Genomic DNA, 23391 nt, shown 5'->3' with positions numbered 1-23391 from the left:
TTACTTTGGATGTTTGGGTTAGGCCTTTTTTGGACCAGTTATACTATACTACCTCCGTAACTTTGGAACCATTCATTTTAGAAAGATTATGCATAGGGCTTTTTTTATTTCAAATTTAATGTAGAACAATTTTGTATAGAAGGTTGTTCATGCTAAACCGCATAGTTTTAGAAATATTGGCGAAAAACTTAAAAAACTACGAATTTACCGATTTCTCCCCCCTCTCCCACCCAAACCCGACGCTCAAAATGGTGTGACAATTTTCTGGACATTGTGTGGACCATAAAGAACAATTTGGTGTTGAAGGATAGCTTTCACTTTGGATGTCTGGGTTATGCCATATTTTGGATCAACTATACTATACCATATATCTATTTTATGAAGGTGTAGAAAGTATTTGATTTCCTGTGTATGTTGTGATAAGCCATTGGCGTTCCATGAAGCTAGTTTTAGAAACGCCTCTATCTTAGAGTTTTTTAGCAATGAGAGCTGTAAGAGGTTTAACATTGTGCTCATTTGTTCTACCAATTGTTTGATCATATTTTTAAGTTCGAGCATGTCAGTGGATTGTTGAAGACTGGGAGCTGTATTTGATGGTATTTGATTACCAGCGGTTGCTACCTGAGCGTAGGTTACATTCGGGACTACTAAGTGTGGGTTTGATTGGTCAGGCTGATTTGTTGGTTTGCTTCTCAGTTGTGGAAATGCTCTTTTTTGTAGTTCTTTGTGGACTAAGCACCCACGATAGTTTGCTGGGTGATTTCCTTCACACAGCACGCATTTCACCTGGTTGTTTCTTTCTTTGTAAGAGCACTGATCAGATCTGTGGTTACCCGCGCATTTAACACATCTTGGAGAAAGGTAGCAAACATTTTTGGTGTGGCCGTAGCGTTGGCATTTTATGCACTGAGGTACTACACGCTTTTTATGTGGAGGTTCAAAAATTACTTTTTTCTACGAGCGTACAAAAATCTCTACTTTCGTGCACGCATTTTAGTTTAGAAAGTTTCATTTTTCCGCACGCGTGTTACTTTTCCGCACGCGGTTTTTACTTTCCGCACGTGTGTTAATTTAGATATGTTATTATGGCCTTAAAGTAATTATAATACATGCAATAAACTAATATTTAGATATTATTTACTAATTTATTTCAAATATATCCTATTGTGTTCCTGTTTTAATGAAATTAACGTGACAATTCGATGAAATAAAATTATTTTGACATAATATTCGAAAGTCAAATCGGTAGACAATAACAGTCGTTTTGAATCATCGTCATGGAAACCAAGATCGTCGTCATGCTAACTAATTATATTGAAAGTTTGGTTTTGACAACCTTGTCAAAGAATTAATTTGTGTATGTATTTTCATATTAATTAAATTAACTGATTAAGATTTGGTAATTTTTTAAAGACTCTTAGAAAAAATATTGTTCCTAACTCTTGCAGAAAGTCTCTATTCCGCACTCGACTGCTTGCCCCGCTTCGCGTCGTTCGGCAAACTGCAGTCGCGTGCGGAAAAGAATGACTTTCTGCACTTGTTAGGAAAATAACTATATAGTTCAACAATGAATCGATCTCATATATATCTTTGTTATTCTCGGCTTGTTTTAGTTCAACGTAGAACAGTGGTAATGGCTTTTTAGTACCTGATTGACGAATGTTATTGATATTTATGACTTCGTGCCCTACGCTTTGGATTTCCGTACCAAAGGAACATAAAACGTAAAACATGAAACCTGAAACCTAAAACACGTTTCATGAAAATAAAACACAGGTAAACAAACCTTGAAGTCCGCCTACCAATGAAACGAATGTCATTCATGCTCATAAAACATTTTTATTTTCGGAGAGTTTCATAAATGACCGGACGTGTATTTGTTTAGCAGTGTTTTATTTCCATGAAACGTGATTTACGTTTCATGTTTCTTTGATGTGCCTTAGATATCATAGTTTTTGTTTTGTAAGTGATCTTTTAGCAAATCAAAATTACTATGTAACGATCTTACATTAATTTGTGCAACGCTCAACATATTTTAGAAAGAAGGAAGAAAAGAAACTATTAGAGAAGGAAAATACACACACACAGAGAGAGAGAGAGAGAGAGAGAGAGAGAGAGAGAGAGAGAGAGAGAGAGAGGAAATATTATATTATATATTTTAGATCTATTTTAGATTTTATTTACATTGAAGTAAATTTAATACAAAAAAAAAACAAGCATTATTATATAAAAAACAAAAGAAGAAAAGTTGTTAATTAGATTACCTACAAATGCTGGTGTTAATTGCTTTTTTACATTTAATCAACAAATTTTAAGAAATATTTAATTATTAATGGAATATTTATTTCGATTAACGACATTTTATGGAAAACAATTTAAGCAAAAAAAATGTCTGTGAAAAATAAACAAACAGATATTTGAAATGTATTGTTTTAAATAATACAAAATTGTATTAATTAAAAATTGTTATTCGTTTATATAATGAAAAGAGATATTTTATACTAAAAAAAAATAAGCAAATAAAGTCAAGGCATATAAATATTATGAGAATAACAGTCTACCTTGGATTAAGAGGAAACAGTAGCGATCAACAGGTAGCGAAAACGCGTTCCAAGATTGCGACTGTAATTTTAAATATTTTTTCGAGATATTTGGCACACATATTCGTAATATAATAAAGAATGGCCGTACAGAGCCCAATTTGAGAAATATATTAATATGTGGAAATTACTCTGTAATTAAGTACAATATTAAAAAACGAGCCTGTACCGCCATTAAGAAGAACAAAAAAATAAACTATATATAAAATAAAATATATATATAAAATATATATATATATATATATATATATATATAAAATAAAATAAAGAACAAAAAAAAAATAAAAAGAAGAATAAAAAAATAAATAAAAAATAAACAAAAAAATGAACTTTCTTCAAATAAACTTTTTTATCCGATGCCTAGATTTTGTGTCATTTTGGAACTACTAATGAAATAAAAAATTTTAGTAGTTCCAAAATGACACATAATCTAGGCATCGGATAAAAAAGTTTATTTGAAGAAAGTGTATTTTTTTGTTCTTCTTAATGGCGGTACAGGCTCGTTTTTTTAATATTGTATTTAATTACAGAGTAATTTCCACATATTAATATATTTTTCAAATTGGCCTCTGTACCGCCATTCTTTATTATATTACGAATATGTGTGCCAAATATCTCGAAAAAATATTCAAAATTACAGCCGCAATCTTGGAACGCGTTTTTGCTACCTGTTGATCGCTACTGTTTCCTCTTATGCACTTAAGCACTTTTTGATGAGAACTTTTGCACCACCGAATTTGGTAATTGTACTCTATATTTAGTTAGCTCTTCCTTAATCACAATGTAAAGGAAGAATCATATTATCGGTTCGGGCACGTAGCGTTTCGTTTCCGAAAAATATAAAAACCTGATTTTACAAAGAGTTGTCTGATACTATACGCTCCGGACAGTATGAATTGTTCATATTTAAAACCATAAAATCAATATTTTTCGGAAACGAAACGCTACGTGCCCGAAAGGATAAATATGAATCTTCCTTTAGTATGTTTTAATAATTTGCGATACTTTAATATTTCAGAATGTTTGTTTACATCCATCAGTTGAACCAGAACTGCCGGAGGTTTATCATTAGTCGGGTTTTTTGCGGCAACTCGAAAACTAATTTTGATATCCTTGTCTGAGAAGGTAGTTGATTTTAATTTAGATTTGAATAAAGTACACAATTTTTCTTTTAAATTTTCATTCTCCGAAACTTCAAGACCAAAAAATTCGAATATTTTGGTTTCGAGAGAACTGCTCACTATTATCAACCGCCATTTTAAGTTGGGTATATTCAGAATTTACCTTTTTCAGTTCTTGCTTTAAAGTCAACACTTCATTTTCGACACTTTTAAGCCTATGTATTTTCAAATTTCCCCTCAAGTTTTTTGTAAATTTCATCAGCTATTTGAGACATATGTTGTTGATTAAAGAATGCGCTACATTTCTGCGCAATAATCTTGGGCTTTCTGCAACCAATTCACAGCAATCGTTTGACGTCGTCTGTTCATCGTGTAGGTAGTCTACCTCTACTTCTTCTGTCTTCTCTTGGTCTCCACATTGTAATTTTTTGGGTCCACCTCCCGTCCTTCATTCTGGCTACATGGCCCGCCCAATTCCACTTCAGCCATGCTACACGCTCTATGACATCTGTGACGCCTGTCCTTCTTCTGACTTGTTCGTTTCTGACCTGTCTCTGAGAGTCAGTCCAAGTAGTGACCGTTACATTCTTCTTTGAGCCACTCTAAGTTTCGTTGCTGTGGCCTGGGTTAACAATAATGTTTCGGCGCCGTAAGTCATGCCATTGGTTGAACGTCTTCATTTTCAAATAATTTGGTAAGTTGCTCTTGAAGATGTCTGATATGCGGCCCATGCTAAGGTGATCCTTCTCTGTAATTCGACAGTTTGATTGTCCCTGGAAATTTGGATTTCATGCCCTAAGTATTTATATTTATGGACCAATGCTATTTCGTTGACGTCGACTTTTGGATTTTCGTTTGGTACCAGGTTTGTCATGTATTGTGTCTTTCCAAAATTTATGTTTAAACCAACTTTTTTACAGGCGGCACCTAAATCAGTAAGCATAGTTCTAATCTCTTTTAAGTTGTCTGTTATAAGAACTATGTCATCTGCAAATCGTAGGTGGGAGAGCCTTTCACCGTGGACATTTATTTCTTTGGCGTCCCACTCCAATTGTTCAAGTACTGCCGTAAAGAGTTTGGGAGAAACGTGTCTCCCTGTTTAATTCCTCGTTTGATTTTTATAGATTTGGTATCTTTGTGTAGTCGGACGGTCATGGTTGTATTATTGTATATGTTCGCTATCAGTTTGGAGAAGAGATAATCTATACGACTTTCCTCCAATGCTCTCATTATGCTGTTAATTTCTATCCTATGAAATGCTTTGCGAAAGTCTACGAAAGCCAGGATCACTGGTCGGTTGTATTCGACAGATTTTTCTATAATTCCTTTTATGCAGTGTAGGTGGTTGTTAGTGCCAAAGTTTTTCCTAAAACCCGCCTGTTCTCTAGGTTGGTAAAAATCCAATTTTGTTTCCAGTCTATTTGTTATTCTTGTGAATAACTTGTAGAGGTGGTCTAATAGGCTTATGGGCCGGTAATTCTAGAGGTCTGTTGGATCGCTCTTTTTGTGTAATACGATGTTAAGTGCACTGTGCCATCTTGTAGGTGTTTCACTTTGGTGCAGACATAAGTTGAACAATTCCTTTATGTTGTTTAAAAGTCTGTCTCCTCCAATCTTTACGGCTTCTATAACTTCTATTTTATAAGTTAATTATTATATATAAATATTATATATACCATTTTAAATATTTTCTTTGGTTTATATAAGTTTAACTCCGCTAGAGAAAATATGCCTCTAAAATAGTCGATTAAAAAATTCTTTTAGGACAGAAATTGAAACAACAAAATAGTTTATAATTTAATATGGCATCCTATAAATGATGAAAACGTTTTATTATAAAAAGTATTTTTTATAAAAGTGTAATTATTTCACATCTTAACAAGCTCAGAGGATAAATAATTCGAATTTTAGTTTCTGACTCATTTGTCTAACAATATTTACTAGTTACATAGGAATAGGTTTTGTACAATATCTCGGCCATTTTAAACTTTTTGGATAAAATAAAGGGTGATTTATTTAGAGGTACTTTTTCACATAGAAAAAACAATGAAAAAATTAATTTTATTTGAAAATCTTTATTATCATACAAAAGAATCATTCTTTAAAATTACTTCTTAAAGATAATTTATTTCAAATGTTCACCGTGACTACGGTTAAGATGGTCAATTCTGAAGTTCCAATTCTCAATGACGCGTTCGAGCATTTCGATTGGTATTTGACGAACGACTCGAGTAATATTGGCCTCCAATGCTTCAATAGTAACCGATTTATTCATGTATACTTTGAACTTTAGGTAGCCCCAAACGTCTAGAGGTGTGATGTCACAAGATATAGGCGGCCAATTCACTGATCCGAAGCATGAAGTAAATTTCTCACCGAATCTTTTTTGTAGTAAAGCCATGCTTTCAAAGGTTGTATGGCAATTGGCACCATATGTTTGGAACCAAATGTTATTGAAACTATGAGCTTCAATTTCTGGCAACAAATAGTCCGTTATCATGGCACGATAATGGTCTCCACTCACAGTAACATTCTGGTCGACCTCTGTTTTAAAGACGAATGGACCGATGATTCCACCGGCCCATAAACCACACCAGTTGTTTTTTCTGAATGTATTGGTAACTCTTGAACGAACCTCTTCGGGTATTTATTTTATTCATATCCTCATTAAGTCAAAAATGGGCCTTATCGGAGAACAGATTTTTTTTCGAAGAACAGTGGATCTCCTGCAAGCTTATCAAGAGCACTTTGACTGAAACGGTGACGACTCGGAAGATCGGAAGATCGATTGGCCTCAGATCCTTGCACTAATTAAATTTTGTAGGCTCTTAAACTAAGGTTCCTACGTAATACTTATACGCCAAAATGTTGCATGCGACAAGTCAAGCTGTTGGAACGGCGACTAATCGATTCTTCGTTATTTTTGCGCACACCATCAGCTACCGCCGCTATGTTTTCTTCAGTACGTACTGAGTGTGGTCTATTTGGTCATGTGATATCCAATAATGAAAACTGAGTTTCAAACTTACTGATGATATAGCGAATTGTGCTTTCTTTAGGCCAATTATGTGGAGCATAAGTTGCTCTAAGCGCACGAAACACATTCCTCATTGGAGGCCTATTTTTCCAGGATGAAATGTCAAACAATACTGAATAAAAACGCAACGTCAGGTGATACAATTCATGCACGACCTCCCATCAAATCCTCACCAAAAAAAGTACCTCCAAATGAATCACCCTTTAGTAGGACATACACTGTTGCTATTGAGATTTCTTACAATTTCTTCTTTGCAAATTTTTCGTGCGGTCGTTAATTCCCGAGTTAAGGGAGGCAATAGATAAAGCATAATAATTGAATTATCTCGTTTATTATGATATAAATGTACATAAACAAAAATATAGGGAATTTTATTTTATACAGGCGTCGCGGGAAATAAAAATTTTGAGAAGCTATTTCATTATTCGTGTTTATGACAATTTTTCACACATTTAAAAAAAAATTTAGGACAATTTTTTGCCGAGATAGCTTCTACAGTTTTAAAAATTCATAATTTGTTTATTTATCAATATTACCATGTAAAACTACATTAGTATATTGTATTAACTCCACTATTTAACAATGCTATTCATGGGTACATATAATATGGTGTATTCCACGAATATACGACTGTTTTGGATTATCGCAACAACGAATATTTTAGTGTGCAACATAAGAAGGACGAAAGTCTTTTGCTCTAATAATTACTTCAATAAACAACAATATAATTTGCAATTTACTTTCGTTCTTCATATTTTGCACAGTAAAATATTCGTTGTCGCGATAATCCAAGAGGGTCGTATATTCGTGGAATGGGGTATAATAATTGTAGAATGTTTTGATAAATAAGGATCGTCGTATCGAACTTAAATGAAAATTTTTTGGTTGGAAAATAGTATAGGAGGTACCTAGTTTGCAATATCTTCGTTAATAATGGACCAATTTCAATGTTTTTTTTTTTAATTTGGGGTATAACATAAAAATAATAATATATGCATGACCCTATTTGCAATAAATATTCATTAATTTGTTATAAACAATTAAAAAAACAATTTTCTGTAATATTGTAATAATTAAAAATTGGCACAAAAGATAATCACAAAAAGGTATTAAAACAAATTTTAGCTTTTTCCTTCAACTTCATAAAAAAGTGAATTACCGCAGCAGTTAAAAAAAGTAAATTGTGTGCAAAAATTTAATTATTTAAACACTGATCCCGTTATAAACATTAGATATTTTCTTGAAAATATCTTTTGCTTTCACCTAAACTTTGATATAAAATTTGTTCCAACCTGTACGGAAAACATTTTGATTTTATTTTATTTGATCAGGTTATACATATATACAGTGTGTCTGCGTAACCTGGAATCATATGGGAAACTTTTTTATTATCAATTTTACGAAAAAAAAGTTCCTCTTCATAAACTGCTCTGCATATTCTAAAACCTAAGATCCAACCATCAGATATCAAATTTTATCCACAGTATACGAGGTATGTCAAAAAATGTGAATTTAGCTTAAGAGTAAAGTGCCTTTATATTTCCCAATATCGAAAATCGTTATTAAGAAAAGTTGTTTGAAATCATGTTATAATATGCACTTACATTCTTCTAGGTAGTTGAAAACAAATTTGAAAATTTTCCTCAAATAACGGATAGGTTACGTACTCAACATCAATGTTATATATGGTAACTCCGTTATTATTAATTTTACGAAAAAAAGTTATTCTTTATAAAAAGTTCTGCATAGTCTAACAACTAAGATGCAATTAGAATATATCAAATTTTCTCAATTCTAAACAAAAGTGCTAGAAAGAATTTATCTGTGCCAAATTTTATTAATTCGGCTGGAATATTTTCTGGGCCTGGAGCTTTTTAGTTCAGTTACAGCTTTCTTCACCATATCAACTCCCACTAGTATCTCTTCGCCTTCAATGCATTGGTGATTGTATGGTATATTCTGCTCTAATTTCCATTAGCAAAGTCTCGTAGTGATCTTTCCATTTTTCTGTTGGTTTTAACTGAATAGAAGTAGGATTTCTTTCTATAGATGTTCTTTATTTTGTTTAAAAGTTTCTATGTTTCTGAACACTTTCTTCCGTCTATGTAAGTGTTGATCAAGATAATTCGTAAACTTATAATAGATTAAAAAGAAAAAAATCATAAATAAGAAAAATGGCAAAAATACCTATAAAGTCATAAATAAGACCTGGATCCAGAAAAAAAAAGTTGATTAATAGCAAGCTGAAATTTTGTCAATACCTTAACGGTGTCTAGTCAGACAAACTTTGATGTATGGGAACACTGGAACAGGAGAAGTTTCATTGTGGAACAGGTTAAAAATTTGGAACGTCAGACTATGAAAAAGTTCCATGTATTTTGTCGGACAGAACTTCCAATTGATTTGTTACCATTTCATTAAACTCTCATGCCAAAATCAGACTGGTGTTTATCACCAACTGGGCATTTTAATGAGTGGAACATGAAGAACACGTCAAATGGCAGGAATTATATTGGTGATAAATAGCAGTCTGATTTTTGCATGAGAGTTTAATGAAACGGTAACAAATCAATTGAAAGTTCTGTCCGACAAAATACATGGAACGTGTTCGTAGTCTGACGTTTCAAATTTTTAACTTGTTCCACAATTCAAACTTCCTGTGTTGCAGTGTTCCCGTACATCAAAGTCGGTCCGACTAGACACTGTTAAGCTATTAACAAATTTTCAGCTTGCTATTAATCAACTTTTTTTTTGGTACGCGGGATCCAGGCCTATTCACTTTAATATACAAAAACTGGTATAGGCAAATTTTTAGGACAAAACAAATTGGAATTGCAACATATTTTTTACACTATTTTCTTTTCAAAACTTTGTGAAAGATATTATCTTAAGTGTATATTAAATTACAATTGTATTTGCATTTTATCTTTTTCTGATAACTAAGAATTTTCCTATAAATACAGATTCCGCTAGCTAAATCTTTATACAGTTAAAAACAAAATGTTGAAAATATTAATTGTGACGCTGGTCCTTTGGGCTGGTGTCAGTTATGCAAAAGGTAAGCAATCATTAATATATTTTGCAAAAACCATGTATCAAGTTACCAAGCTATAAAATTATTTATAATTTAAGTAATTTTCTTCCTTTACACACAGTTTTTTATTGATTATAGAACATTATTTCTTTTTTAGATGTCAAAAATGACCTAAGTGACGGTATTTTATTTAATTCTGCAGATGATAAAATATTGTTTCCATCATTAATAGACCCAAAGCCAACAGAAATACCACCACCACCTCCTATCAATCTAGCAGATCCACCAGAGCCTCCAAGTGACGTACCGGAGGCCCTATATAACAAACGTCCCAGACCTCCACCAAGCAAACGACCTAGACCACCAGGTCCTCCACCAAGCAGACGTCCTAAACCACCAGGTCCTCCACCAAGCAGACGTCCAAAACCACCAGGTCCTCCTCCAAGCAGACGTCCTAGACCACCAGGTCCTCCACCAAGCAGACGTCCAAGACCACCTGGCCCTCCACCAAGCAGACGCCCTAGACCACCAGGTCCTCCACCAAGCAGACGTCCAAAACCACCAGGTCCTCCTCCAAGCAGACGTCCTAGACCACCAGGTCCTCCACCAAGCAGACGTCCAAAACCACCAGGCCCTCCACCAAGCAGACGTCCAAGACCACCAGGCCCTCCACCAAGCAGACGTCCAAGACCACCAGGCCCTCCACCAAGCAGACGTCCAAGACCACCAGGCCCTCCACCAAGCAGACGTCCAAGACCACCAGGCCCTCCACCAAGCAGACGCCCTAGACCACCAGGTCCTCCACCAAGCAGACGTCCAAAACCACCAGGCCCTCCACCAAGCAGACGTCCAAGACCACCAGGCTCTCCACCAAGCAGACGTCCAAGACCACCAGGCCCTCCACCAAGCAGACGTCCAAGACCACCAGGCCCTCCACCAAGCAGACGTCCTAGACCGCCAGGCCCTCCACCAAGCAGAGGTCCAAGACCACCTGGCCCTCCACCAAGCAGACGTCCTAGACCACCAGGTCCTCCACCAAGTAGACGCCCTAGACCACCAGGTCCTCCACCAAGCAAACCCCCTAAACCACCAGGCCCTCCACCAAGCAGACGTCCAAGACCACCAGGCCCTCCACCAAGCAGACGTCCCAGACCACCAGGTCCTCCACCAAGCAGACGTCCTAGACCACCTGGTCCTCCACCAAGCAGACGTCCATAATTATCCGAGAAGTCTACTTCTTAGTTCCTAAATTCAAAACAATAAATACTTAACTTACGTAATACTAACTTGAAATGTTTGATTTATGCCTTTCATAATAAGAAAAGCATTATTTGCTAAAGCATTGAAAATATTTTGGTTTAATTTGAAATATTCTCGAAACATCTTAACGTCGGTTTCAATCTAAGCTGCATTGTAGATACGTAGACAGTTGTAGTAGAATGTTTCTTGTTGACTTAAATACTTATTTCACTATCATTTCGTCTCCTTTTTTTTAGGGACCTTGCTTTTTAGACAGTATGCAATTTTAAACAAAGTTTACACAAAAACTTTCAATTTCCTACTGTATTCTAATTCAGCATTTAACCTTTAACCTTACCCGGGGTACTGGAGTACCCCAAGCAAAATTAATTTTATTATGATTCTTGGAATTTTAAGGATTCAGAGCCGACTCTCCATCTGCCTTCCTAAAATGCTATTAGGCTCAGCATAGTGTATGCTTTGTTCAGTTGCTCCCGATACGCTACGCTACATAGACGTGTTGAAGTACAGTAGTACTTGGCTTGGCCAACTTTACCAGTATATCTTCCGGAAGATTTCAAGGGTATTTTGAAGGAAAGTAGACCTAATAATATTCAAGAAGAAACTCATGCAAATTCAGCCAGATGCAGTTTCTGTGTGCGATTCCGAGATCGTTAGAGCCGAACGAGGTGCAATATGTGCAAAAAATTTATCTGTGCAGAACATTAAATTAAAGTTTGTCCAGAATGTTCTGAGAAACAATAATGTTCACATAGTTATTAAAAGTTGTTAGTTATACAGGGTGTCCAGAAACTCTACCGACAAACGAATACAGGATAATTTCTCAGGAATTTCGACAGGAATTCCTCAGATAATTTTAAGACAATTTAACCCAATTCACTTAGTCCGAAAATGCCTCCTAAGGGATCTAGAGCTATTTGAAGATGGCGTCTGGTAATTAGTTTTTCTTAAATACCTCCGGAACGCTTCTATTTAAAAAAACAAAAATTGATATGCGTATTTATCTCCAAGAGATAAATCGATTCGTAGGCAACGGTTACTTTATCGCATAAGTTTTCTATCTTTAACTTTTTAGCATTTTTGACTCTAAATTATTAAATTGTGAGGTATTCTAGTATTAAAAGATACTCTTGTTTTAAGTCGATAGGATAGACCGTTGTCTAGAAAAATCGATTTGAAAATTTTTCGTTCTTTAAATTTCAAAAAAACCATTTAGAAAAAAGAAAACTTGTACGTTTAATTATATTCGAGAGGTGAATAAATTTCATTAATTGCGAATTTCAAGTATTATTCATATGCGTCGGTTTCGGCTAGGTCAACGGTTATTTTTTCGCATAACTTTTTTGTCTTTAATTTTTAAGCATTTTTGACACTAGATTATTAAATTATGAGGTGTTCTAGTAGTACAAGTTAGACTTGCTTTAAGTTTGAAAAATACACCGTTTTTTTGAAATTTTTTTAAAATTTTTTCAATTTTTGTTCAAATTCAAGAGACGAAAAATTTTCAAATCGATTTTTCTAGAAAACGGTGTGTCCTACCTACTTAAATCAAGAGTACCTTTTAGTACTAGCATACCTCACAATTTAATAATCCAAAGTGAAAAATGCTTAAAATTTAAAGACAAAAAAGATGCGATAAAATAACCGTTACCCTACCAAAAACGGACAACTATGGCCGGTACTACAAAGCCTTCGGAGTTCCAAGGATGGAGGGTAACTCATTACTTTGGATAAGAACCAGGAAGCAGCCACTGCGATTAAAAGTGCGATCATGGGTAAGGATAGCGGGCTCACGGCAAAACTCGTGGGCACCGAAAGGCAAGCTGTCGTTCATGTCAGAGGGATGACAGCCAACATGGACGAGGCCCAAATAAAGTCGGCGATCCGGCCGGAACTAGGAACATGGGACCCGAATTTTGTTATAAAACAAATTCGGCCCATGAGAAATGATACAAAGGCTGCCACCTTGGTGCTCAGTTCCCAGGCGGCGAGAAAGCTTCTGGATATTGGACATCTGAAGATTGGACTGGCCAGATGCGAGATAGAGAGAAGATACAACGTGAGGAGGTACCAGAAGTGCTGGAGCTTCTCTCACGACGCAAACAAATGCAACGGACCTGACCGCACGAGGCTCTGCTTCAAATGCGGAAAGGCATGCCATGCCATGGAGGCCTGTGAGGGAAAGGAGTTCTGTGTAACTTGTAATCAGCCACATAGACATGGAAGTGGCAAATGTCCCGCCTTCAAAGAAGCCCTTCAAAGGGTGAGGTTGGCGGAACAGAACAGGATGCCCGGGGCTCCTTCCCCATACATTCCTCCTCACCGTTATAACGAAAGCCTCAAGGAAGAGGAAAAGGCGTCTACTAGTGGGGTATCAAACCCAGCCTCGGTCCATATCGATATCGACAGAGAGAGGATGGACGACGAGGTCTTCAATGGAGGAATTTTCAGCAGCGAAGAAATAACGGAACCTCAAGGTAGGTCCCACGGAACATTTTTGGAGGACATTTTAAAATCCAAGTTCGCGCCCCCTAGACAAAGAGAAGAAGACGCGAACAGCACACCTCCTAAACAACCGTGCTATGCTCCAGACGAAAATGTCATTGACATCACCGCGATGGATGATGACAATAATGATTAGCGCCCACCCTGCTTTGTCCCTGCACTTGTCGGGACGGATATTTACTGTTCTTCGCGATGACATCCAACGTCAAGAAGCCACTCAGGGTCCTCCAAGTAAATGTCGGGAGAGCCAAGACGGCACACGATTTGGTTTATGCGAAAGCCCTGGACATCGGGGCGGATCTGGTAATTATTCCAGAGCCGAATAAAAATATTGCTAGGAAGTTCGGCTGAATATCGGATACGCTCTGCGATGTCGCTATCCACCTTATTAATAGAAACATCTGTATCAATAAAGTTACAAGAAAGTAGGGAGTAGTAAAAATCAACTTGGTTGATGTGGCTATTATAGCCTGCTACATCTCTCCTAACGTCAACATGGCGATCTACCCTGATAAGGTGGATGGCGTTGTGGAAACAGCCCTGGGAGAAAGGACCTTTATCATTGCCGGAGATATCAATGCTAAATCCGTTCTATGGGAGTCCCCAAGGAACGATGGTAGAGGAGAGATATGGAATGAGTGGATCTCCTCTATCGATGTATTAGCCGTGAATAACGGTAAACATAATTTCGAGAGAGGAGACTCACGAACCCATATCGACGTCATGCTAGTATCTAATAGGCACGCCAGCAAGATAACAAATTGGGATGTCTTAGACGACAATCTGTATACATACCACAAATACATCTCCTATGAGATCGGAACCAAGGGGATTAGCGGTGGCGGCAGAAGGGTTGTGGCCTTCAATAGGACGATGTTTACTGAGAGGATCGGTGAACTCCAAGGGGAGGTAAACGACTTTTCTAGTCTTAGAAGTGCCATAATACGTGCGCATAGGGCGAGCACAAACAGTGACCAGGTATAGTATACGGTACCGTATTGGTGGAACGAGGATGTTCAAAACGACCGCGTGCAATGTTTCAGACTGAGGCGCATCGCACAGAGGGACAGAACCCTGCAGTCCAGGGACGCGTACAAAAACGCCAAAAAGAACCTCAATAGAACCATCAGGAGGTCCAAACGTACGTGCTGGACCAACCTGTGAAATGCGCTTGAGGATGACATATGGGGTGAGGCTTACAGGATTGTCTCCAAAACCCTTAGAGTCGAAATCCCATACAGACTTACAGATGTAAGGAAGAGTGACATTGCTAAAATCCTTTTCCCCAGGAGGCCTAACGTACTGTTTGTGCCCGCCATATGTGAGCGCCCGGAAGCTGTCACCCCCATGGAACTTGCTAGGGCTGTAGAATCGATAAAGACAGGGAGGTCGCCGGGATCGGATTGTGTGCCACCGGAGGCCATAAAAATCGTGACGATGGCCCAACCTGAGTTAATGAGATCGGCATTGTCCCAGCTTCTCACGTCCCAGATCTTCTCTGATGAACTGAAACGAGCACGCCTTACTCTAATACCGAAACCCCGAAAAAATCCGGAAGAAGCCAGCTCCTACCGACCGACTTGCCTTCTTGATTACTTAGGCAAGCTTTACGAAAACATAGTTAAAAACCGCCTACAAGCGGAGCTAGACGCCGTGAATGCCATCTCCGACAGGCAATATGGCTTTAGGAAAGCGAAATCGACGGTAGACGCTGTCAGGCATATAGTCGAGGGAGTCAAGGGCACGATGAGGAGATGGGCCGCGCTGATCATGTTTGATGTCAAAAACGCATTTAATTCGGCAAATTGGGGGCACATCATAAATAGGATGGAAGCCCTCAATTTGTCGGATTATTTGGTCAACATAGTCAAGAGCTATCCGTCTAACAGGTCCCTAATAATTAATAAAAACAATACCAAGCTCACTGCCGGCGTTCCCCAGGGGTCAGTCCTCGGACCGACCCTCTGGAATATACTATACAACGGCGTACTGAATCTGTGGCACGGGCGCTACTGTGAGGCTGTGGCTTACGCGGACGATCTTGCCATCTTCGTCAGCCACGACTGTCACTGGGAGTTAGTTGAGATTGCTCAAGGATGTTTCAGCAGGGTGAACGCTTGGATGATCGAGACTGATCTTGAACTTGCAAGCGCAAAGACAGAGGTGGTGATTCTAAAGAAACCTAGAAACGGGCCAGACCTGCTGTTCCATTTTGGAAACAACGAGGTCAAACCTTCCTTCTGCGCCAAATACCTGGGTATAGACCTCGAACGTGGACTTGGGTTCTCCAAACACCTAACGAGAGTGGTAAGGAAAGCCGAGGCACAAACCGCAGCTCTCCGAAGAATAACACCAAATATCGGAGGGCAGGTAGTGCGAAAAGAAGACTGTACCTCAACACTATACAGTCCACCCTTCTCTACGGAGCCCCGGTCTGGGTCGAGGCTCTACGGCACAAGAAGTACAGAGAGTTGTTAAATAAGGCGCAGAAGAAACCTCTGTTGAACGTAGTCAGTGCCTACAAGACTACGTCTACCACGGCCCTACAAGTGATAGCGGGCGCCCCTCCTATCTACCTGCTAGCCAGGGAAAGAAAATCTCTATATGAGCAACAGAACGGCCACTTACCGGAAGTAAGAGCGGCTGCCAGAGAGCGGCTACTCATTGACTGGCAGGCAGAATGGGAGGCGGAAATAAGTAAAGCCCAATGGACCAAGCAGCTTATACCGAATGTGGGGACGCTTGCAAGTTTAAGGGGGGAATTCTTATTTCACCCAATTTTTAACCGGGCACGGGTCCTTCCGGACGTTCACTTGCAGAATCGGTAAGGCAAACGATGATCTGTGCCGGACCTGCCACGTGAGGGAAGATGCAGAACACTGCGTTTTCCGGTGTAGCGTCTTCGCTTGCGAGCAGGCCAGGCTCAGGAACAGATTCGGCGATATAGGCCCCAATAACATAATTAACGTCGCGGTCGAGAATAAGTCCAACTTTGAATTTATTATAGACGTAGTCACGGGTATTGTAAAGCGCAGAGCGGTTCTAGAACGAGCGGAACAAGATGGGTGAGATTGGCTACACGTAGTTGATAAAAAATAAATAAAAAATAGTAAAAAAAAAATTAAAAAACAAAAAAAAGACAAAAAATAGGAAAAAAAACTCCCACAACAGATATAAACATTCACAGGCACATTACCCTAAATTTTTTTCAAGGCCTACCTATTTATATTCATCTTTAAGTCTCCCTTCACCTTAATCAATTATGTTCTTTCTACCATTTGTAGGCAGGCTTACTGGGCCGATTATCAATTAAGTAATACCCACCTTCAGTCGTAAACTGCCCCTATCCGCGTGTCATTTTCAGACAGGCGAGAATAGCATAGCTAATACTACACTACTATTCAGCTCACTATCCACAGACCTCCCCTGTCCGTCTGCTCATCTTAGGTAAGCGAGCCTGTCCTTTCTTTTTATGAGTTTATCCTCAAAGACCTCCCCCTATCCGCCTCTCCGTTTCTAGGAAGGCGAGAATAGTATAGAAGGGCCTATGCCAATATTCTCCTGTAGCCCTACTTACATAGACTGCTCGGGATATCCCATGTCGGAAGAGGGGGTGGTTTTAGTTGGTAGGCGGCTGGTTATTGGGGGCACGCGGGACACATGGACCTACTCTGGTCTGTGGGCCCTAGCGTGTTCTCCTCTCCTGTCCTAGTCCAACAGTACTAGGGACACCTTCCCTAGTCTGCTAAGAGCGTTCCACCTCAATCCAAAAAAAAGGTAGTTGAAAAAATTTTTGAAAATTTTCCTCAAATAACGGATAGGTTACGTACTCAACATCAATGTTATATATGGTAACTCCGTTATTATTAATTTTACGAAAAAAAGTTATTCTTTATAAAAAGTTCTGCATAGTCTAACAACTAAGATGCAATTAGAATATATCAAATTTTCTCAATTGTAAACAAAAGTGCTAGGAAGAATTTATCTGTGCCAAATTTTATTAATTCGGCTGAAATATTTTCTGGGCCTGGAGCTTTTTAGTTCAGTTACAGCTTTCTTCACCATATAAACTCCCACTACTATCTCTTCGCCTTCAATGCATTGGTGATTGTATGGTATATTCTGCTCTAATTTCCATTAGCAAAGTCTCGTAGTGATCTTTCCATTTTTCTGTTGGTTTTAACTGAATAGAGGTAGTATTTCTTTCTATAGATGTTCTTTATTTTGTTTAAAAGTTTCTATGTATGTGAACACTTTCTTCCGTCTATGTAAGTGTTGATCAAGATAATTCGTAAACTTATAATATATTAAAAAGAAAAAAGTCATAAATAAGAAAAATGACAAAAACACGTATAAAGTCATAAATAAGACCTGGATCCCGAAAAAAAAGTTGATTAATAGCAAGCTGAAGTTTTGTCAATACCTTAACGGTGTCTAGTCAGACAAACTTTGATGTAAGGGAACACTGGAACAGGGGAAGTTTTCATTGTGGAACAGGTTAAAAATTTGGAACGTCAGACTATGAAAACGTTCCATGTATTTTGTCGGACAGAACTTCCAATTGATTTGTTACTATTTCATTAAACTCTCATGCCAAAATCAGACTGCTTTTTATCACCAACTGGGCATTTTAATGAGTGGAACATGAAGAACACGTCAAATGGCAGGAATTATATTGGTGATAAATAGCAGTCTTATTTTTGCATGAGAGTTTAATGAAACGGTAACAAATCAATTGGAAGTTCTGTCCGACAAAATACATGGAACGTGTTCGTAGTCTGACGTTCCAAATTTTTAACTTGTTCCACAATTAAAACTTCCCCTGTTCCAGTGTTCCCGTACATCAAAGTCTGTCCGACTAGACACTGTTAAGCTATTAACAAATTTTTAGCTTGCTATTAATCAACTTTTTTTTTGGTACGCGGGATCCAGGCCTATTCACTTATACAAAAACTGGTATAGGCAAATTTTTAGGACAAAACAAATTGGAATTGCAACATATTTTTTACACTATTTTCTTTTCAAAACTTTGTGGAAGATATTATCTTAAGTGTATATTAAATTACAATTGTATTTGCATTTTATCTTTTTCTGATAACTAAGAATTTTCCTATAAATACAGATTCCTCTGGCTAAATCTTTATACAGTTAAAAACAGAATGTTGAAAATATTAATTGTGACGCTGGTCCTTTGGGCTGGTGTCAGTTATGCAAAAGGTAAGCAATCATTAATATTATTTTGCAAAAACCATGTATCAAGTTACCAAGCTATAAAATTATTTATAAATTAAGTAATTTTCTTCCTTTAAACACAGTTTATTATTGATTATAGAACCTTATTTCTTTTTTAGATGTCAAAAATGACCTGAGTGACGGTATTTTATTTAATTCTGCAGATGATAAAATATTGTTTCCATCATTAATAGACCCAAAGCCAACAGAAATACCACCACCACCTCCTATCAATCTACCAGGTCCACCAGAGCCTCCAAGTGACGTACCGGAGGCCCTATATAACAAACGTCCCAGACCTCCACCAAGCAAACGACCTAGACCACCAGGTCCTCCACCAAGCGGACGTCCTAAACCGCCAGGTCCTCCACCAAGCAAAAGTCCTAGACCACCAGGTCCTCCACCAAGCAGACGTCCAAGACCACCAGGCCCTCCACCAAGCAGACGCCCTAGACCACCAGGTCCTCCGCCAAGCAGACGCCCAAGACCACCAGGTCCTCCACCAAGCAGACGTCCAAAACCACCAGGTCCTCCTCCAAGCAGACGTCCTAGACCACCAGGTCCTCCACCAAGCAGACGTCCAAGACCACCTGGCCCTCCACCAAGCAGACGCCCTAGACCACCAGGTCCTCCACCAAGCAGACGTCCAAAACCACCAGGTCCTCCTCCAAGCAGACGTCCTAGACCACCAGGTCCTCCACCAAGTAGACGTCCAAGACCACCAGGCCCTCCACCCAGCAGACGTCCAAGACCACCAGGCCCTCCACCAAGCAGACGTCCAAGACCACCAGGTCCTCCGTCAAGTAGACGTCCAAGACCACCAGGCCCTCCACCCAGCAGACGTCCAAAACCACCAGGTCCTCCTCCAAGCAGACGTCCTAGACCACCAGGTCCTCCACCAAGTAGACGTCCAAGACCACCAGGCCCTCCACCCAGCAGACGTCCAAGACCACCTGGCCCTCCACCAAGCAGACGTCCTAGACCACCAGGTCCTCCACCAAGCAAACGCCCTAAACCACCAGGTCCTCCACCAAGCAGACGTCCAAGACCACCAGGTCCTCCACCAAGCAGACGTCCTAGACCACCAGGTCCTCCACCAAGTAGACGCCCTAGACCACCAGGCCCTCCACCAAGCAGACGTCCAAGATCACCAGGCCCTCCACCAAGCAGACGTCCCAGACCACCAGGTCCTCCACCAAGCAGACGTCCTAGACCACCTGGTCCTCCACCAAGCAGACGTCCATAATTATCCGAGAAGTCTACTTCTTAGTTCCTAAATTCAAAACAATAAATACTTAACTTACGTAGTACTAACTTGAAATGTTTGATTTATGCCTTTCATAATAAGAAAAGCATTATTTGCTAAAGCATTGAAAATATTTTGGTTTAACTTGAAATATTCTCGATACATCGTAACGTCGGTTTCAATCTAAGCTGCATTGTAGATACGTAGACAGTTGTAGTAGAATGTTTCTTGTTGAGTTAAATACTTATTTCACTATCATTTCGTCTCCTTTTTTTAGGGACCTTGCCTTTTAGACAGTATGCAATTTTAAAAAAATTTTACACAAAAACTTTCATTTTCCTACTGTATTCTAATTTAGCATTTAACCTTTAACTTTACCCGGGGTACTGGTAATTTTAAGGATTCAGCGCCGACTCTCCATCTGCCTTCCTAAAATGCTATTAGGCTCAGCATAGTGTATGCTTTGTTCAGTTGCTCCCGATACGCTACGCTACATAGACGTATTGAAGTACAGTAGTACTTGGCTTGGCCAACTTTACCAGTATATCTTCCGGAAGATTTCAAGGGTATTTTGAAGGAAAGTGGACCTAATAATACTCAAGAAGAAACTCATGCAAATTCAGCCAGATGCAGTTTCTGTGTGCGATTCCGAGATCGTAAGAGCCGAACGAGGTGCAATATGTGCAAAAAATTCATCTGTACAGAACATTAAATTAAAGTTTGTCCAGAATGTTCTGAGAAACAATAATGTTCACATAGTTATTAAAAGTTGTTAGTTATACAGGGTGTCCAGAAACTCTACCGACAAACGGATACAGGAGATTCCTCAGATAATTTTAAGACAATTTAACCCAATTCACTTAGTCCGAAAACGCTTCCTAAGGGAGCTAGAGCTATTTGAAGATGGCGTCTGGTAATTAGTTTTTCTTAAATACCTCCGGAACGCTTCTATTTAGAAAAACAAACATTGATATGCGTATTTATCTCGCAGAGATAAATCGATTCCATCCATGGCAAATCTCTAGTACCCGTCATAGGCGTCCGTTTTGGGTAGGGCAACGGTTACTTTATCGCATAACTTTTTTATCTTTAACTTTTTAGCATTTTTGACTCTAAATTATTAAATTGTGAGGTATTCTAGTATTAAAAGATACTCTTGTTTTAAGTCGATAGAATAGACCGTTTTCTAGAAAAATCGATTTGAAAATTTTTCGCTCTTTAAATTTCAAAAAAAAAATTTCAGAAAAACCATTTAGAACAACAAAAATTTGTACGTTTAATTATATTCGAGAGGTGAATCGATTTCATTAATTGTGAATTTCAAGTATCAGTCATATGCGTCGGTTTTGGGTAGGTCAACGGTTATTATATCGCATAACTTTTTTGTCTTTAATTTTTAAGCATCTTTGACACTAGATTATTAAATTATGAGGTGTTCTAGTAGTAAAAGTTACGCTTGCTTTAGGTTTGAAAAATACACCTTTTTTTTAATTTTATTTTTAATTTTTTCAATTTTTGTTCTAATTCAAGAGACGAAAAATTTTCAAATCGATTTTTCTAGAAAACGGTGTGTCCTACCGACTTAAATTAAGAGTACCTTTTAGTACTAGCATACCTCACAATTTAATAATCCTAAGTGAAAAATGCTTAAAATTTAAAGACAAAAAAATGCGATAAAATAACCGTTACCCTACCCAAAACGGACGCCTATGGCCGGTACTATAAATTCGCAATAGATGGTATCGACTTATCTCTGGAAGATAAATATGCATACCAATTTTTGTTTTTCTAACTATAAGCGTTCTGGAGGTATTTAAGAAAAACTAATTACAAGACGCCATTTCCAAACAGCTCTAGCTCCCTTAAGGCTCATTTAAATCAAAGCGGACACGAACGAACGAACGAAGGAACGAACTCGTAGGTGTTCGCTCTTGGTCATTCGTTCTCTAGAAAGTAGGATCATTTATATTGAAGCGAACGTTCGCATTCGTTGTTGATCGGGATGCACATTGCCCGCAGATGTATTTAAGATGGGCCAGTCACACATTGTGTTTAAGTTTATTGTCGTGTTTCTTGTTGGGTAAATTTTAATACAATAATAGCTCATAAAATGCAATGTGCGTTCTGTAAGGAAAAATATGTCATATTCATAAATATAAGTTTAAATTTTGATACGACTTCAGTAATTTCATTTTGTCCTGTCTCTAGTCTATAATTATCTATTTAATTTAAAAAATTTAATTTTAACAATTAAAATAAAATAAAAATTATTTCCAGACTCAAAAATAATTTATCCAGGTATTTTTTATTGTTTTGTTGAAAATTTTGATAATAAGTTTTATTTATTAATATTTTATTTAAATCTGGCATAATCAAATCAACTAAAGTTTGAGATAAATAAAACGTTCAAAAATATCTAGCAATTATAAATGCATATTTCTTCTTCTTCTTAAGATGCCGTGCATTTCTGCGTAGTCGTCTACCGTACATATTCTTGTTTATAAAATATTACTGTTTCTAGCAGGATTGCAAAGCATTTCATGGCTGTGGATTCTTGTCCACTGGAGCTGGCCATTACGCAGCCATGACATCTTTTTCTCAGACCCCTCTTACCCTCTATCTTTCCGTCGAGTATCAGTTGCTGAAAAGTGTATCGGTCCCCTCGTAAAATGTGCCCCAAATATGCAGTCTTCTTACTTTTAACATAATTAAAAAGTTCCCTATCCTGTAAACCCGCTCTTCTTAGTACTTAATCATTTCTGACTCTGTCCGTCCATGATATTCTAAGCATTCGACGTAGGCGCCACTTCAAATTTGTTAATGGAGCTGGCCTTTAACGTCCATGCTTCCATTCCGCACAAGAGCACAGGTCAAATGTAACACTTTTTAGCATATATATTACTGACAAAATATTTGTATTCATATTTCTAATAATGACAAAAGTAATGACAAAAAAAAATTATCTTAAAATAATTTTAAATTCAATATAGGTATTTGGTAGGTACCTGTAATGTGCTTCGAACTAATGAACGCAATCTGTATCAGCAGATAGGTAGCAGGTATTATACGCTGTTTGAGGGAGCATAGAGAATAATATATTAAAGAACCAGCTTTTTTAAAATTCTTCCTAAAAGTTGCTTACTCTTGGTATTATGACTATATTATGTTCAAATAATAAATTGTAAAATTGGTGTAAAATTGTAAAAAAGGAAATCACAAGAAAAACCAAACTAACTGTATTTAACATCATATATAGACCAGTGCTTACATACGGCTGTGAATCATGGATACTAACTAGAAAACTAAAAAGCAAGATACAAGCCCTAGAAATGAAGTATTTACGAAGAGTTAGAGGA

The 23391-nt window shown here is 37.9% G+C and overlaps 2 protein-coding genes across 2 annotated transcripts; both read left to right on the top strand.

Moving 5' to 3' along the window:
* Positions 1–9743: 9743 nt before the first annotated feature.
* LOC126890670 (basic proline-rich protein-like) lies at positions 9744–11078 on the top strand. Its single transcript, XM_050659792.1, has 2 exons — positions 9744–9816; positions 9950–11078. The coding sequence occupies exons 1-2, from the start codon at positions 9759–9761 to the stop codon at positions 11008–11010; spliced, it is 1119 nt and encodes a 372-aa protein (XP_050515749.1). The 5' UTR covers positions 9744–9758; the 3' UTR covers positions 11011–11078.
* Positions 11079–18701: 7623 nt separating this feature from the next.
* LOC126890669 (basic proline-rich protein-like) lies at positions 18702–20103 on the top strand. Its single transcript, XM_050659791.1, has 2 exons — positions 18702–18774; positions 18909–20103. The coding sequence occupies exons 1-2, from the start codon at positions 18717–18719 to the stop codon at positions 20033–20035; spliced, it is 1185 nt and encodes a 394-aa protein (XP_050515748.1). The 5' UTR covers positions 18702–18716; the 3' UTR covers positions 20036–20103.
* Positions 20104–23391: the final 3288 nt, after the last annotated feature.

Source organism: Diabrotica virgifera, chromosome 8 (genome assembly GCF_917563875.1).
Source record: "Diabrotica virgifera virgifera chromosome 8, PGI_DIABVI_V3a".
NCBI classification, from domain to species: domain Eukaryota; kingdom Metazoa; phylum Arthropoda; class Insecta; order Coleoptera; family Chrysomelidae; genus Diabrotica; species Diabrotica virgifera.
Note: the sequence above shows the minus strand (reverse complement) of the source record. Positions and strands in the feature narration are given on the sequence as shown.

Bases quoted from the DNA above. Each gene is read 5' to 3' on its own strand.
- LOC126890669 (XM_050659791.1), top strand. From the start codon at position 18,717: ATGTTGAAAATATTAATTGTGACGCTGGTCCTTTGGGCTGGTGTCAGT. The intron at 18,775-18,908 runs GTAAGCAATCAT...TTTCTTTTTTAG, and splicing joins TGGTGTCAGTTATGCAAAAG to ATGTCAAAAATGACCTGAGT.
- LOC126890670 (XM_050659792.1), top strand. From the start codon at position 9,759: ATGTTGAAAATATTAATTGTGACGCTGGTCCTTTGGGCTGGTGTCAGT. The intron at 9,817-9,949 runs GTAAGCAATCAT...TTTCTTTTTTAG, and splicing joins TGGTGTCAGTTATGCAAAAG to ATGTCAAAAATGACCTAAGT.